Source organism: Mus pahari, chromosome 3 (assembly GCF_900095145.1).
Source record: "Mus pahari chromosome 3, PAHARI_EIJ_v1.1, whole genome shotgun sequence".
Classification (NCBI taxonomy): domain Eukaryota; kingdom Metazoa; phylum Chordata; class Mammalia; order Rodentia; family Muridae; genus Mus; species Mus pahari.
Genome location: NC_034592.1, coordinates 163525382 through 163542797, shown reverse-complemented (window position 1 = coordinate 163542797; position 17416 = coordinate 163525382). Strand labels below are relative to the sequence as shown.

The following is a 17416-nucleotide window of genomic DNA, read 5'->3' as shown; positions in this document are numbered from 1 at the left end:
GCCCTCCCCTCTTGGTCACTAATTGAGAAAATGCCCTGCAGCTGGATCTCATGGAGGCATTTCCCCAACTAAAGCTCCTTTCTCTGTGATAACTCCAGCTGTGTCAAGTTGACACAAAATTAGCCAGTACAGGTAGCAAACAGAATAGGTTCCTGGAACCAGAGCACCAGATGTGAACAGGCCAGGAAGGCAAGGTCATATGAGCAGAGGTAATTAATTGCAGGATGGAGGGCTGGATGCTGGGCACTCCAGTAGTCTTCCAGTGTGAAGAGAGTTTCTGTTGGTTCTTAGGGAATCAGGTACATCCCTTCCACCAGCAGATGGTCATGACAGTTGTGACCATGCTACCTGCAGAAACTGGTCCCTTCGAACTTTATTTTCATTCTTTGGTTCTAGTCATTGCTTGCTTAAGAAAAATGAATAGTATGTTTTACTTTTCTACGCTTTCTGCCTTAGCAAACCATAGAACACTGCTGAGTCAAGAATGTGGTTCTCCTGACTTTGAGGTGGATATGTGTAAGCACTATGCAAGACAGAACACTGTGCATTTTACATTTCTGTGGCTTCTTAGTGGGCTCATCCAGGCAAAGTATCATCCATTGACAGGCTATATGCTTGTATTTTGATTAATACCATGTTTTTCTGATATGATATGGGTGAATATCACTAAAGGAATAAGTTATCCATAAGAAAGAGATTTGTTGTCTTTTCTAGTGGAAGAGTACATAAGCTCTCTTCTCTGCTGTGGTTTGCCCCTCATCTCCTACATAATACACTTTTGTGGGGCTGTAGCATGCCAAGTATCAGGTAGAGAACTGGCTACTGGGGATATTCCAATAGAAGACCATATCAGAGTGTTCATACCGAGACCTGTGGCTGATAGAGCATGGTTCTCTTTCTTGCTGTGAACCCCTAGTGCAGGCTGGAGCAGGAAGGGAGAACAGGCTATGCTGTAGTTTCACCAGGCTTGTGTCAGGCTGAGAAGGTCGTCTACTGTGTTTCTTTCTAGTATGATGAACATGTGATCAGCCCAAAGGAGTTTGTGCACCTGGCAGGGAAATCTACCTTGAAGGATTGGAAGAGAGCAATCCGGATGAATGGCATCATGCTCAGGTGGGCATCTGAAGAGTCTGAGATGATGGGAGGGGTTTGCAGCCATTGCTTTTTCATTTGATTTTAGATTTGTGAAGATGGGGCATTTTAGTTAAGTTTATTTTAATTTCCACTAATTCTTTACTTGGTGGTAGTGGTGGTAGTGTGTGTATACTTTGAATATGTCACTGTTAAAACTTAAGGATATAATCTGGTATTTGTGCATAGATAAATATTTAGGCTTACTTTTTTTTTAACAGCACTTTATGCTGCCCTTTACTTCTGTCTTTTTCATTAAAGTCCCTTGCAAAGTGCACAGGTACTCAGGACATGTCAGGCTCACTTTTTTTTTATGACCCAAGAGCCATACCCATATCTATGTATCTTGAATTTAGCATGCTCTGTTAGGAGTATTGCAGTAACCAGTGCCACCTCACTTCCTAAGCAGCCACTCCCTCGGGTGCTCTGTTTTCTGTCAGAGTAGTCACAACTTAGCCTCAGAGAAATCAGCTCTGAATACTTTCTCATAGCTCTCAGCCTTAGATTTCCAAGATTCCCTCTGTTATCTAGGATATGTCTGATGGGATAGCTGTTGAGACCACAGGCTGAGGGAGGTGTTTTAGAATTGTCTCAAGCCAGTACTGCCCATAGGCTAAGTATAGCTAGAGCCTCTGGCCTTCTGTTTATGGATCATAATAGGCTGGCTGAAACTGGTCAAGTTTAATCCAAGACCTCAAAGAGACAAGAGGAAGTATTTAGAAGGGAAGACCCTGGTAGGTGAAAATAAGTGACTGTGGCTTTAGATATTGTCTTAATTTAAGCTTTGAGCAACTCCCTTTCAGTCCTTCTAAAAGGTAAGACTGTCCCTGGAAATGATTCCTACCTCTCTTCTTCAGTACCGAGCCAGTCACCACCTTTGTTAGCTGTGGGCCTGCTCCCTAGGTCCAAGCCCACAGTATAGATACTTGCTAGCTAGCGTTTTCATCTCCCTCATGTGGATAGAATACTGTGTGGGTAGCCTGGGGTGGCTGTGCCATCTGTTTTGCACTTACATTGAGCTTTGTGCCCAGTGAAAGTTGCAGCCCATCTTCTACCTCAGTGGAACCAGTTGGCAACTTTGGCCCCTGCAGTTAGACAGTAGATGAAATATTTTTAGTTAGGTCTCACCTGAACTGCTCTGGCCTCTCTACAGGAAGATCATGGACTCTGGAGAGCTAGACTTCTACCAGCATGACAAGGTCTGCTCTAATACTTGTCGCAGCACGAAGATTGACCTCTCAGGGGCCCGTGTGTCCCTGAGCAGTCCCACATCCACAGAATACATCCCGCTCACACCAGCTGCAGCTGATGGTAGGTGCAAGAGGCTGCCAGTCTTGCAGGTCAATTGCAGCTATCCTGACCAGTCCTCTCTGGCTGCCCTACACCTTGTCTGTTCCCTTCCACATGGGCCCTACAGTGTTAGGTCAGCCTTCTTTGTAGCCTTCCTGGAAGCACATCTGGGAATTTGTTGGTTTTGCTAATGGGGAATCTTTTGTCTGTTTGTTTTTTGGCTTGGTTTTTTTCTCAAGACAGAGTTTCTTTGTGTAGCCTTGGCGGTCCTGGAACTCATTCCATAGACCAGTCTGGCCTTGAACTTCGAGAGATCTGCCTGCTTCTGCCTCCCAACTGCTGGGATTAAAGGCACGTACCACTGCCACCTGTCTGCTCATAGGGAGTCTTAAAATATTTCTGTTATTTTCATTTTAAAATAGTAATTCACATATAGAAGGGTATAAAGAATGGTTATGGATGGCCTATGTCCCCAGGCTTGCTCTCTCCCACTCGAAGTTTGCCTGGACTGGAGATACATGTTCCTGGGTGCTTGTGCTTTGAAAAACTGTCTTTTTCAGATCTCTTACTGGTACCTGGATGCAGGTCTTTCCTGTCATTTTGATTTTGGGTGACAATTTAGGATATTCTTCTCTGTTGATATCTATCCTTCAGAGTGGTAGAAAGGTTGACTTTTATATCCCCTCCCCTCTTCATGGTTTTTTGAGACAGAGTTTCTCTGTGTAGCCCTGGCTGTCCTGCAACTAGCCCAGTAGACCAGACTGGCCTCGAACTCACAGAAATCTGCCTACCTCTGCCTCCAAGTGTTGGGACTAAAAGTGTGCACTACTACCGCCCTGCAGTTTTCTAGAACTTTGTCCAGTTTTGAGAGAGAATTTTTGTAAGTAGAAGTGAGAATGAAGTTGGGATTTGAGCTCCTTGCTGTGTTACTTGGTGAAACTGAGCTGTTTTCTCTTTCTTGGCAGTGTCACTTAGCTTTCGTTCTACAGTGTTAAGCTGACATGTACTTCCAAATGATCAGGGATCTGTGACCTCTGTTTAACCAGGCCAATTGAGCCTCATCCGGGGATGGGGAAGAATGGGGCCCTATGAGTTCTTTCTGTGTTCTTCAAAGTGCTTTGTTGTAGACTAGTTGGTCAAGATTTGGCAGAGTCAGAGTTAGGGTTCAGCTCTTCTGATAGTGGTGCATTCTTCTCTTCAGAACCCCAGGGTCACCTAGGGTCATAGGTCAGAGACTGACTTTTGTTTGCTCTGTTTGCTCTGTCCTTAGTCCATGTTTATGGTTTACCATGATGTGACAGTGTCTTTTGCTTAGCTCCTTTCTGGACCCAAAACACCAGGTATATTAGGGGGTCAGGACAGAGCTTTTCTGGGGACACATTAAAACAAAAGGCAATGTGGGGAGTGAGTAGTCCAAGTCTTGGTGGCTGACTTGGCTTCCCTTATTAAAATTAGTCACAGCCGGGCGTGGCGCATGCCTTAAATCCCAGCACTTGGGAGACAGAGGCAGGCGGATTTCTGAGTTTGAGGCCAGCCTGGTCTACAAAGTGAGTTCCAGGACAGCCAGGGCTATACAGAGAAACCTTGTCTTGAAAAAAAAAAAAAAAATTAGTCACAGCCCTTCAGAGGCTAGTGAGGTGTTTTAAGTATACTTGGAGTTAGCTAAACTATGGTATTTGGTGGATAAATATATTAAATGCATTTTCAACTTCGTAGTGTTTCCAACTGATGATGTGTTTATCAGTGTATAGCTCCATCATGACTGGAAGAACATCTGTTAGTTTATTCTTGCAAGCCTTAGTGAAATGTTAACCAGCATACCAACTTCATGGAATTATTTTGTAGGTCTCATGAAAAAACGAAATGTATAGAATAGCTTTTACAGTAAATAGTCAATAAATAGTGGTTCCTGAGAAAGAGAACATTGACTGTCAGTGACAGGCCAGGGCAAATAGGAGCTGCTAGTGCCATCTCCTGACAGAATAAGAGGGCTTTCTGAGCCCTCTAATCAAGGCTGTAGTGCCTGAGAAAGATAGAATTGGGGTTAGGACTTAGCTTTTCTGGTTATTTAGTTTTTTTAGTTTAGGATTTCAATGAGTCTTTGGCTTTAATATCATATGTCTAAGGAGAAGTGTTTCTGTTCAGTTGATTCCATGCATATATGACTCACAAATATTACAACATTGATGAGTGGTAGGCCAGTTGGAAAGTTTCTGGAATATGTCTGCTTCTGGGTCTGCCTCTGTGCTAGATCTGTGTATGAAGCCTTGGTCAGAAACTCTAGAACTTCCAATTACAAACTATATGGTCATTGAGTTTGTAGGTATCAGCAATGGACTTGGTGATATACTAGAATGGATGGTTTATCTCTCTTTTAATATAAAAGAATGGAAACACGATGAGTTCTAGGATTGCTCTGGCATCAGTCAAATTTAGATGAGGTACGAGTGACCCATAGGGCAGAGAGAGAGGCAAGGTGGGCAGAGAGCTAGCTCCCCTTGCTATTTCCTTCCCAAGGCTCAGTTGCAGGGACTTGCATATAGAACTAGAGGAGCTGCTCAGAGGGTGTTTTCCTGTTCTTCGTGTGTTTAAAGACATCTGTGATTGAAAATAAACTCACTGTGAAGTAGAGAAGTACTTTGTATGAAGTAGAGAATTACTAGTGTATTGTGCTTATCAGATCTGTGAAAATGGGTGACAAAGGATGCAGATGAAACCTTAGAACGATTATTAGGACTTAAAGCTCTGGGGGCTGTAATGTAGAGCAACGCTCACTCACAACTCTGCCTTACCTGCAGTGAATGGCTCACCTGCCACCATCACCATAGAGACCTGTGAGGACCCTGGTGACTGGACCACAACCATTGGAGGTATATTCCCTCAGCTTCTCAGGATTACGGGTGGGCCCGTGGCTGGAGCTATCTACCCATAATCTGATCCTAGCTGGGTTTAGGATCCAACCATGGACATGCTAGATTTGTGGGCTATAATATGGAACTCGATGCTTTATGTGATGACCTCCTGAGGTGATGTCCTTTACTGCTTCCTGTTGTCAGTTACTCTATACATCAATTTGTATCCTGTCTACCTGACTCTTTCTCCATCATAGATGACACATTTGCATTCTGGCGGGGATTAAAGGATGCAGGCTTACTGGATGAAGTCATACAGGAATTCCAACAGGAGCTAGAGGAAACCATGAAAGGCCTGCAGCAGCGAGTGCAGGACCCACCCCTGCAGCTCCGAGGTAAGAGGGCCTGATTCTCCCTCCTGCTAGCCCCAGGCCCTGCCATGTGACTGGGATGGGAGCTGAACCTGAACACAGGACCCTATTGTGCTGAGGGGAGTTTTCAGTAGGAGAATCTTTGGAGCTGGCTCCTTCCATAAGAGGTCCATCAGGGGCTGGAGAGATGGCTCAGTGTGTAAGAGCACCCGACTGTTCTTCTGAAGGTCTGGAGTTCAAATCCCAGCAACCACATGGTGGCTCACAACCATCCGTAACGAGATATGACACCCTCTTCTGGAGTGTCTGAAGACAGCTACAGTGTACTTACATATAATAAATAAATAAATCTTTAAAAAAAAAAAAAAAGAGGTCCATCAGGAGCCAGCCCAGCACTGGAATTCAGGAACTCTAGGAGTAGCCTAGATTTTTACTAAGTGTTGGTGTTGTCCCTTTCAGATGCTGTCCTCCTCAACAACATCGTGCAAAACTTTGGCATGCTGGATCTGGTGAAGAAGGTACTGGCCAGCCACAAGTGTCAGATGGATCGTTCTCGGGAACAGTATGCACGGGACCTGGCAGGTATGCCCAGCAGCAATGTGGGGTTTGAGGAGCCTATAGGCTCACCTCTCTAGTTGTGTGTCCACATACTTTTCTGAGACATGGCTGCATAGGTGAACTTTTCATTTGAGAACTAAGAAGTCAGAACAACACTAGATATTATATATGGAAAAATCAGTAAAACTCCAGTGGCTGTGGTCTGACCTTGTCAGTACAGAAAGCACAGGTCACTGATTACTGACCTTTTTGTGATGAACCAAGTTATTTAATTTGAAGGAATAGGACAGGGAAATGGAAAAAACACCTGCTTCAGCCAGAACTGGATTGTCCTGTGGTGTTAGTGTATTAGTAATAAATTTTCCCTAGTGATTTTACTTAATTGTGTGCCCTGTATATGACTGTGTGTGTGTGTGTGTGTGTGTGTGTGTGTGTGTGTGTGTGTGTGTAGGCATTTTGGTTGCTTTGGTCTAACTTTCATGTGAAACTCACTAGAGCACATTGGTGCTGAGGGGAAGGTTTTTCTTATAGCATTTCCACTTTGGAATTGGAGTCTTGGGTCATCTTGAGGGCCATTAAGGGACCCACTGCTGCCAACCTTGCCAACCTTTGGCAAGCAGCCCTCTAGTCATCTGGGTGCTGTTGGTTTATAATCTGCTCACTGACTGTACATGTCTGCATTTTCCCTGTGAGAATACTATCTGTCCCCATCCCTGTTCTCTGTGGTGATGCTGTGTGTCTCCTGCAGCCCTGGAACAACAGTGTGATGAACATCGCCGCCGTGCCAAGGAGCTGAAACACAAGTCCCAGCACCTCAGCAATGTGCTCATGACGTTGACCCCAGTTTCCCTGCCATCCCCTATGAAGCGGCCCCGTCTTGCCCGGGCTACATCTGGACCAGCTGCTATGGCTTCCCAGGTGCTTACACAGTCTGCACAGATTGCTCTTAGCCCAGGAATGCCTATGTCCCAGTTGACCAGTGTGCCACTTGGCAAAGTAGTATCTACACTGCCTTCCACTGTCCTGGGCAAGGGTTCTCCTCAAGCTGCCCCAGCCAGTTCACCGGCCTCCCCACTGCTTGGAGGCTACACAGTTCTGGCCTCCTCTGGCTCTACCTTCCCCAACACAGTAGAGATTCACCCGGACACATCCAGCCTCACCGTTTTGAGCACAGCCGCCATGCAGGACGGCAGCACAGTACTGAAGGTGGTCAGCCCCTTGCAGCTGCTCACACTGCCTGGCCTGGGACCCGCCCTACAGAATGTGGCTCAGGCATCACCTGCAGGCAGCACCATTGTGACAATGCCTACAGCAACTGCCACTGGACCAGAGGAGCACACAGCTACTATTGAGGTGGCCGCTGTAGCAGAGGACCATGAGCAGAAGTAGCTGGCAGGGAGGGTAAAATCCTTCCAAGATGGGCTGGCTGCCTCTCCTCAGGCCACTGCAGGCAGAGGCCACTACAGACACAGGCCACAGGGCTGGCTCAGCACAAGCAGGTCTGATGGGCTGAACCAAAGAGAGGATTGCCGGATGAATCAAGAGAAGAAAAGGGGGCAGAATGTTGCCAGCAACCTGGAATATCTGTCTTCAACATATAAACTTTCTCCCCTTTTTTTGTGGGAAATACTCTTTTCCATCTGTTGCTTATTAATCCTGTTTACACATTGGGCCTTGAGCAGGAACCAGAGGGTCACTGACCAGGAGGAGGCCTGGGTGCTTCTGGTACAGCTACAGAGCCAGCACCAGAGCCCAGCTAATTATAGGTCCTAGTGCCTGCACCCCCATGGGGCTGAGCCTGCTGGGACATTATTGACACATGTCTTAGGCAGCATGCCTGAGTGTGGAAGCCATAGATCCTATGGATTTGGTCTCTTCCCACAGTTCTCTGTTGGTTCAGTATGGCCAGTGTCCATGTTCCTTTCACTGTTGGGAACATGCCCTGGGGCTAAGTGCAGACCCCAGTCAGGACCCCATCCCCACCCCACAGGCACTCAGGTGGTGAAGGGGTCTCATGGACCTGGCATGTTCTAGACCCCTTTGCACATGGGCTGCAGATGTTTTTAAGTGAATTGCTTAGTAGCCTTCTAGGGAAAAATCAAATTTATAGTGTTTTCAACCAAAACAATGCTGAGTGCCTAGGCTCCTGAGTCAGTTCTAGGAGGGACCCAGGGCACCAATACATACACACCTAGCCAGGTGCTAGAGGTCTTAAGTCGTGTCATTCCCTGAGACAAAGCTCTGGAAGAATCTTGTGGAAGTGTGCCTGAGACTTGGAATGGCTTAAATGACTCCCTGTGTGCAGCTGGCTCTAGTACTCCCCTATAGTTGCCCCCCTAAATCTCTTCTGGAGGTGGAGCTGGACCTCTCTGGCCAATACTCAATGTCTCTATCCTGAGAACTCCAGGGTATGTAAGGCTGTTTAGAGTGGTGAGTTGGTCAGCTGGAAGACAGGATCCAGAATGTTCCTTGGAAGGCTGTCTTCAGGCAATTTTTACAGGTCTAGGTTTGGGCCTGTGCTAGGGGCTACCTAGGCGAGTTTTTGGAGCCAAGCAATTCAGGGAACAAAGTTTTGGCCTCTTGGTAAAGGATGTCCTGGGATAGTCCTAAGGTGCCTCTTGAATCTCCTGTTCTGTCAATTGAAGGCTTTCCTTTAAAGGGCCCCACAGCAGGAAAGGCCACTGTCCCATTTCACTGCTTTGAAGGCTACCTTGTCCTTCCATCCATGCATCCCCTCGAGTGCCCAGATTGCTTTTACACCGTTGCTCTGCCCCTGCTCTCACCCCATGTCAAGCTACTGAGGCTCTTGTTTTCCTTCTGTTCCATCACTGTTCACTGTGGCCATGAATCAGCTGGGTTTAGCAGATGTTTACCTGTTTATGTATATACTCCTTTTTAAAAACTTGTTTTATTTTTTCATTGAGTTACAAGTCTTGTTATATGCAGCTGTGTGACTTTAGGGGCATTGGGAGGACCAGCAGGGTGGGTACTTCCTTGAAGTCCCTGCTCTACAAGCTCAGACTAGATTAATGTCACAAATAAAACCTTCCTGCCCTAGGAACCAAGAGTCTTTCCTTGGCACAAGCCCCAGATGTCACTTGCTTTGGGGGATGTGGGCCAGTTCCCTTTCTTCATAAGAGCAAGGTTGAGACATTTTTGGCCCTTGCCCCTTAGAGCATGGAGGTACTGGAAGGTGAAGTTTATTTCAGAGCCATACAAAAATAATTCTCAAATCAGCTTCAGAATTAGTTCATAGCACTCCTTCCCAGTGTCCTCAGAGGCTGTCTACAGCCCACCCTCCAAGGCAGCTTCTAGCAGGACAGAGAAGGACCAATAGTCCCGTCTGCATGGAAGCCTCAGTTCTAGGAGAGGAAGTGTTATCACTGCCCCACCACGTGTTTGTACCTGCCTCTCTGGTTCCTACTGACTTCTATTGCTGTGTTCCCTGCTTGTTGGGCCATTTAGGACCCAGGAAGGAAGGTCTTCCCTCTCCACACGCAAACGCGGGTGCTTGTGGCTGCTTTCAGTTTGGTTTTCTGAAAAGATAGGACAGGATTTGGTTTTGCAGAGGGTGCAAGCTCCTTTCCATGCCTGCCCAGGAGGCACGCAGAAGGGCAAGTTTGAGTTCTTTGAGTTCTACTTTGTATGTGTTTAGCAAGTATCTGCTTGGTACTTTGATTTAAAATAAAAACACTTTTATAATTTGTGTGTCTGTCTCTTGTAATGAAAGCTATGAAGAAACCAAATTTAACTTGAAAAACCATGTGTGCCCCTGTGACAGGTCCTTCAGACACATCTGCCCACTGAGTCCAGTTGTGTATGGTCTGGGTCCTGAAGTCAAGCAGAGTTTGTTTTGTTTCTTGTTGGTGGCAGTGGCTTTTTTGTTTTTGTTTGTTTGAGAAAGGGTCTCTCTACATAGGCCTTGCTGGCGGGAACTCAGGGATTCCATCTGCCTCTGTTTTCTTCTAAGTGCTGGAATTAAAGGTGTCTACCACCACTCCCTGTTCAACTATACCAGGTCCCATTTGGCTTCTGTGTTCAGCTCAGAGCGCAGATGTTCGTAGCATAGGTGCTAGGCATCTCTCTGTGAACCTCCATGTCACTGCATCAGACTGTGCAGACAGGGTGGCGCAGAAACAGATTTATTACGTACAAGTCAAGGCAGACATAGAGCTATAAAGAACATGGAACAAGGTGAGGATAGCAGGCTAGAGTAACTACTTCACCTTGTCCCAATGCTGAAGTTCCAGCAACTTCTCTAGAGGGTTAGGAGAGGCTATTGCTGTCAAGCTAGCCATGTTCTTCCCTTGCCCGGCTTTGTTTGAGAACCCCTTTGGCATTGTTCCCCTCTTTGGTATTATGATTCCTAGAGGACCACAGGTAGGCCTCTCCTATATCCTACAGAACAGAGAGGCAGATAGCATGTCATGTCAGTTAATGAGAGTTGGGGCAGGCACAGACTTCGTGAGGTGGGTGTAAGTGGATGTGTGACTTCCTAAGGGGGACCTAAACAAATATCTACTTCCCATCTAAAGACTTGCTGTGATTCAGTGTTCTTCCATGAGCATGCTCCACTGCAATAGAGTCAACAGATAGGCAATGGGCCCTTCCTATCATCACATTTCATGGACCCCCTGTTTCCAGCACACCTATGATCCTGCAGAAAATCTGTATGCACCTCAGATTTAATGCATCCAAAACAATACTTATTTTCTCCCCTGAACCTCTTCATTCCTATTGTTTCTTGTCTCTAAGAAAGATGTCACCAGCCACCTGCTGCTCAAGCCACCTTCCTGAAATCTCAGTTCAGATATCCCCTCCTCACCAAGCCATACCCCACCACCTCTCAGACCAAGACAGTCCACATTTTTCTTCACTGTTATTCTCCACCGTCACTCGGTGGTCCCAACATTACCAAAGGACCATTTTCTGCCTCTGGGCAAGGGGAATGTCCCTTCATCAGCCCTTCTGACACCTATTCCTGACATTTGTGGCAGTCACCAGCTGCAGAATATAAACCTACTAATTTAGAAGGGTCGCCTTCCTGTGCCCCCACTGAGAAGTCCCTACAGACAGGTTCCAGCACTAGCTACTTGCTGAAAGAGAATGCATGAAGGAAGAATGGGGAGCAGGGGAGCAGTCTCACTAGCTCGCTGTGTTCTGAAGCACAGTCCGCAGAGGATGGTGCTGAATGACACCCCATATCTGGATAGACTGCAGCTTTCCCATTCACCTGCTGAAAGAGGACACATTTTCTCATTTTTTTTTTTTGAATATATAACCATTGCTGGATCATGCAGAAACTTTTTTTTTTCTGTTTTTTAATTTTGTAAGCAATCGCCACTGTCTTCTGGTACACAGCTGTATCGTTTTGCATTTCTACCAGCAATGAGTGTGACTGTTGACCTACATCTTCACTCCATGTAGTATACTTAGCATTTTGGACTTTGGCATTGTGATAGGTGTAGGTGGCCTCTCACTGTTGCGCTGTTTATTTTGAGATTTTATCACTGTGTAGCCCAAGATAGCTTCAAAGTTGTAATTGTCCTGCCTCTCCTGTGGGATTACAGACATGTGATGCCACATTCAACTTCCCTATTTAAAAATGATTATGTCACTGTGTGCATGATGTATGTTGGAGTGCATGTGTCATGTGCATGTGGAGGTCAGAGGACAACTTTGTGGAGTTAGTTCTCTCCACCTCTTTTATGGGTTCCAGAAATGGAACTCAGGTTGTCAGGCTTGTACAGCAAGTGCTTTTACAAACAGCCATCTCGTCATCTTTCCCTGTTGTTTTAATTTGTAGTTGCATGATGGCATATGATACGGAACACCTTTTTAAAAGAAGGTTTGTGCCTGGTGGCAGTGGTGCATACCTTTAATCTCAGCACCCGTGAGGCAGAGACAAGCAGATATCTCTGAGTTGAAGGTCAGCCTGGTCTTAAAACAAGAAAAAAAAAAAAAAAGAAAAAGAAAAAGAAAAACATTTGTTTTTATTCTTAGGTGTATGAGCATTTTGCCTACATGTATGTATCTGTGACACATTCATGCCTGGTGTTTGCAGTGCCAGAAGAAGACATCGGACACTCTGAACTGGAGTTAAAAGATGGTTTTAAAGCCAGCTGGTAGCTCATACTTTTAATCCCAGCACTCAGAAGGCAGAGGCAGGTAGATCTCGAGGACAGCCAAGGTAACATGGAGAAAACCTATCTCAAAAAATGAAACCAAACAAAGATAGTTGTGAGTTGCCATGTGGGTGCTGTGAACTTGTGAATTAAATTCAGATCCTTTGCAAAAACAGGAAGTGCTTTTAATTGCTGTTTCTTCAGTCCTTTTTTTTTTTTAAAGATTTATTTATTTATTATATATAAGTACACTGTAGCTGTCTTCAGACACACCAGAAGAGGGCATCAGATCTCATTACAGGTGGTTGTGAGCCACCATGTGGTTGCTGGGAATTGAACTCAGGACCTTTGGAAGAGCAGTCAGTGCTCTTAACCTCTGAGCCATCTCTCCAGCCCCCTCTTCAGTCCTTAAAAGACCTTTTTATATGCTCATACATCCTCTTTAGGAAAGTGTCAGGTCTTTTGTCTACTTTAAAAATATATACCACAACTAGCATGTCGGGGGCCCACAGAATTACAGACAGTTGTGAGTTGCTATGTGGGTGCTGGGGTCACTAAACCCGGACCTTCTGGGAGAACGGCTGGTGTTCTTCCCCACTGAGTCATCTCTCCAGATCCCTTTTTGCCCATTTTCATCTAGGTCCATTTTGTTAATTATGACTTCTGTCTTATATTTTGCTTTTTCTTTCCATTCTTTTTTTTTTTTTTTTTTTTTTTTGACAGGTTTTCTCTGTATAGTTCTGGCTGTCCTGGAACTCACTTTGTAGAGCAGGCTGGCCTCGAACTCAGAAATCCGCCTGCCTCTGCCTCCCGAGTGCTGGGATTAAAGGCCTGCGCCACCACGGGCTCTTTTTTTTCTTTTTTGGTGGGGAATAAGGTGGGGTGGGGGCAGTGTTGGAGAATCAAACACAGTGTCTCACAACTACTGAGACTGAAGATGGGGCAGATATTAGTCTTTTATTAAATATTTTCATCAGATTTATTTTTTATAAGTATCTCTCCCAGATTATGGCTTGTCTTCTCATTTCTCTTAATATTTTTCAAAGAGCTTTTTTTTTTTAACTTCACTTTTGCCAGGCATGGTGGCACTTGGGAGGCAGAAGCAGGTGGATCTCTATGTTCCAGGACAGCTAGGTCTACATAGTGAGTTTCAGGCTAGCCAGTTCTGTATAGTGTGAGCTGCTCTCTCAAAACAACCAAACAACCAAACCACCAATAAAAACTGCACTTGAACTTTGAAGTTTGAAAATTTAAAAAGATTGTGGGCTGGAAGTATAGCTCATTGGTAGAGTACTTGTCTAGTATACACACGCTCCTACTTCAGTCCCAGCACTAAAGGGAAAAAAGAAGAAGAAAAGACTGCTTACAGTTTGTCAGGCACACACCTATTTTTACTATGGTTTTTTTTTTTTTCTCTGTCATTGGCTGCTGCTGCTTTAGTTACTTTTCTGTTGCTGTGACAAAACACCATAACCAAGGCAACTTATAAAAGATTTGCCGGGCGTGGTGGCGCACGCCTTTAATCCCAGCACTCGGGACAGCCAGGGCTATACAGAGAAACCCTGTCTCGAAAAACAAACAAAAAAAAAAAAAAAAAAAAAAGGGAAAAAAAAAAAAAGAAAAGAAAGAAAGAAAACATTTAACTTGGGGCTCATGGTTGCAGAGGGTTAGAGTCCATGACCACTGTGGTAGAAAGTATGATGGCAGGCAGGCAGGCATGGTGCTGAGGCAGTAGCTGGGATTTTACAACTCTATCCACGTATAGGAGGCAGAGAGAGCCAACTGGCATGGACTTTTGAAACCTCAAAGCCCACCTACAGTGACACACCTCCTCCAGCAAGGCCCCATCTCCTCATCCTTCCAAGTAGTTCCGCCTATTCAAAGTCTCTGGGAGCCATTCTCATTCAGACCACCATAGTGGTTATTCTCATCATTGTGGCTTATCTTTTAATTTTTCTCAGTGGTTTCTACATGGTAGAACTGTTTAGGGAGGACTAGGAGGTGTAGCTTTGTTGGAGGAGGTATGTCTCTGGTGGGTGGGCTTTTGGGTTTCCAAAGATTCCCAGCATTTTCTCTGCCTTGTGATTGTAACTAAGATGTGAGCTCTCAGCTGTTCATTCACTTCACCATCATGGACTCTAACCCTCTGAAACTGTAAGCCAAGTTAAACTCTTGTCATAGTGTTTAATCATAGCAATAGGAAATTAAGACATAGGATTAACATATGTGTGTGTGCATTTATAACTTGTATTAAAGTTTCATTAATGATCTAATAATTTTACATATGTATTTTCCTCCCTAGTCTAATTATAAATTTCAGTCACACCAGTTTGGGGGTCTTTTTGGCCTCTTCAGTCTGGCCTAGCACCTGGGGGCTTCTGTGAAGAGAACAGGAGTCTGTATCGGGATCATTGTAATGGGGTTGAGCTCAATCTTTAAAAGGAAACAGGGGGTTGTGTCTCCCAATACCTCATCACAGGGCTTGTGACATCCATCTATCTGTCTGTCTCTAGTGATGCTCACTCTGCTGACTCTGTTTAAGCAGCATCCAAGCAGTCACTGTGGTCAGTGCTTACTCCTCAGAGGTGATCATCTAAGGAGTAAAAAGCGAAGCCATGGAGGGACTGCAGCTGGGATGATGAATAAGATCACAGATCTGTACCAGCATTTGCTTTGTTGTGATGTGTCATGAAATGGGGTATCCAGGACATATCCTTTCAACTTAGGACGGGCATCTTTTGCTGTGGTCGGGATGTTGCTAGAGGAGTAAGAGGAGAAGGGTTGGGGCTAGGTACATGTGAGACACTCAGGAAGAGAAGCCAAGGAGGCCCTTGGATCTCATTGTCTAGTCCCAGAATCTAGGTTTAGAGGCCAAGTATGGTTGGTTGGCATGGGAACATTCTGGAAGATTATCTGGCTTTTGCACAGCTGAGGTCAGAGAGCAGGGTCCCATGTGTCTGTGTGGTGCCTGACCAAGTTGTTCTAGAAGCATTCTTCATTCTATGGAGATATATACCTGGTCCCAAAGCAAGGTTCCAAAGGCTGAGAAAACAGTAAGTCCCACACTGGTTACTTCATCTTACTTCTGATTTCTAGAACAGACTCTGTGTGTGTGTGTGTGTGTGTGTGTGTGTGTGTGTGTGTGTGTGTGTGTGTGTGTGTATTTACAGTCAAGAATGCATTTCTTCTTTAGTAAAGTATCCAAAACTGAGAGACCCCCTTTTCAATGGCTTCCCAGTATTCCCTACATGAGAGGGGGAACCACCATTGCAATGATGCTGGGCTTGGGGACCTGGATCTGTGATAATTGGAAGGAAGGCTGTTATGAGTAAACCCAGCAACTGCTGTCTGTTACTGTTCCTTGGTGTGGGCCCCCTGTTCTTTTAGATGTGGCTAACTAGTTGCTGTCTTTCAGTTGCACCAAGACTTAGTGTGGTCTTGATGATCCAAAACAGAGATTTGATCAAGAGGTTCTGGTCTGTGTTTCCTCACATGAAGGTCAAGATTTTTTTCTACGTTTGGAACAACTTCTATTTCCACTTTTCTTTCTATAGCAAATATTGGCTCATATACTCTGCCTATTTTTTTCATAGATTGCTTTTCTGAACTCATAATGTTTATAGTTTAAAATACATACTATATTAAAGAAGTCAGACTTTTACCTGAGATAACAGTTACAATTTCCCTTTTTGTTTCTCTGGCTTTGCTTTATTGACAATGAAGGATTTTTTTTTTCTATACAAAATTGTTTTAGTTTTGTGGGATGAAGTTATTGATAGTGTGCTGGTAGATGTTTAACAACTGGTTCTCTGAAAAGGAAAAGAATTCCGTGGTGACCTTTGTGGCCTGTCAAGCTATTGACTGAGTCTTTTAACCTACATTGGGAGGAGCCAGCTTCATCATGTCTGCTAGCGTAGGAGCAAGCAAAGACCCTTGTTTCACTCCAAGGCTAAGATGGCTAACTGGGAACATAATTCTACCTTAGGTTCTTTTAGGCTGTTATGATTTTGTCTGTTTACATCTTTGAACCATCTTCTATAAGACGTTGATAGAGGCCAGTACCATTCTGTCATTTCTGCTTCAGTATGCTAACTAACTGCTAACAAGTGAGCACAGAGCAAGCCATCTTTTTCAGTGCTTTACACCTTGTATTGAACTCCTGCATGCATATTCTGATAAATTTGTGGACTCTGACCCACAGACCTGCTTGTCCATCTGTAAGAAAAATTAAATATGAATCTTTTCTAACAAATACTATAAAAGGAATTAAAAAAATTTTTTTTATCCTCTCTGCTGTGTGTAAGACTTTCTTGTAAATGTTTTAATTCCCTCGCCTGGTTAAACTTTTGTTTACACAACAGGCCTCCAGCTGCATTCCAGCAATCTGATGACCTAGAGCAGTAACAGTTAGTTCCCTGGCCCATCATTTTCTGTGTGCCAATTCTTTTCAGACTAGCCAACGGGGAAAAGAAACAGTCCCCACCTGAGTTAGAATAAAAACCAAGTGTATTTTCTGTCACTGTGTGTTTCCTCTTTTGAATACACTGTCTTGATCTGTAAGTTTTGCCTTACTTATCTAGACACTTCTGTTGGAGTGGTGGTCTTCTTTGTGACTCCAAATTTACATATACCTCCTCTGAGACAGGATAGCTGTCCTGGAACTCACTTTGTAGACTAGGCAGGCCTCAAACTCAGAGATCTACCTACCTCCATACTTTCTAAAGGTATGCGCCACCAGACCCAACCTAAAACTTATTCCTGACACATCGGTGCTCTTCATGACTTTACAGTTTTGAACAGTAAGGGTTGAGTTCCTGCTAGCTGGGGATTGGCACGCAGCCTCAACTCCTCCCCCACAAACCCCATCCCTCGCTGAGGAGAGCTATCTTTGAGTATTCCCACCCTCCACCCTATTGTGAATGACCCAAACCACAAGGAGGAAGCAATCTTTTCTGATACGTGGTCATTTCTGCTGAGTACTCAATGTCTGTCTGTCCTCTGCAGCCTGTAAGACTGGAACCCCGGTGCCACAGTGTCCTAGCTCAGTGGGCTACTCAGCCTTTTGGATGACCAAACTGCACTTTCCCAC

The 17416-nt window shown here is 44.9% G+C and overlaps 1 protein-coding gene across 3 annotated transcripts in view; it reads left to right on the top strand.

The window, feature by feature from the left end:
• Positions 1-9904, top strand: part of Gmeb2 (glucocorticoid modulatory element binding protein 2) — a 40766-nt gene extending 30862 nt beyond the window's left edge. For all 3 annotated transcript variants that reach the window (XM_021194469.2, XM_029536709.1, XM_029536710.1), the window contains exons 5-10: positions 1010-1113; positions 2285-2442; positions 5220-5291; positions 5531-5668; positions 6104-6226; positions 6951-9904. In XM_021194469.2, coding sequence (XP_021050128.1) covers positions 1010-1113; positions 2285-2442; positions 5220-5291; positions 5531-5668; positions 6104-6226; positions 6951-7591 — 1236 coding nt within the window. In that variant the 3' untranslated portion in view covers positions 7592-9904. The remainder of the gene's footprint in view (positions 1-1009; positions 1114-2284; positions 2443-5219; positions 5292-5530; positions 5669-6103; positions 6227-6950) is intronic.
• Positions 9905-17416: the final 7512 nt, after the last annotated feature.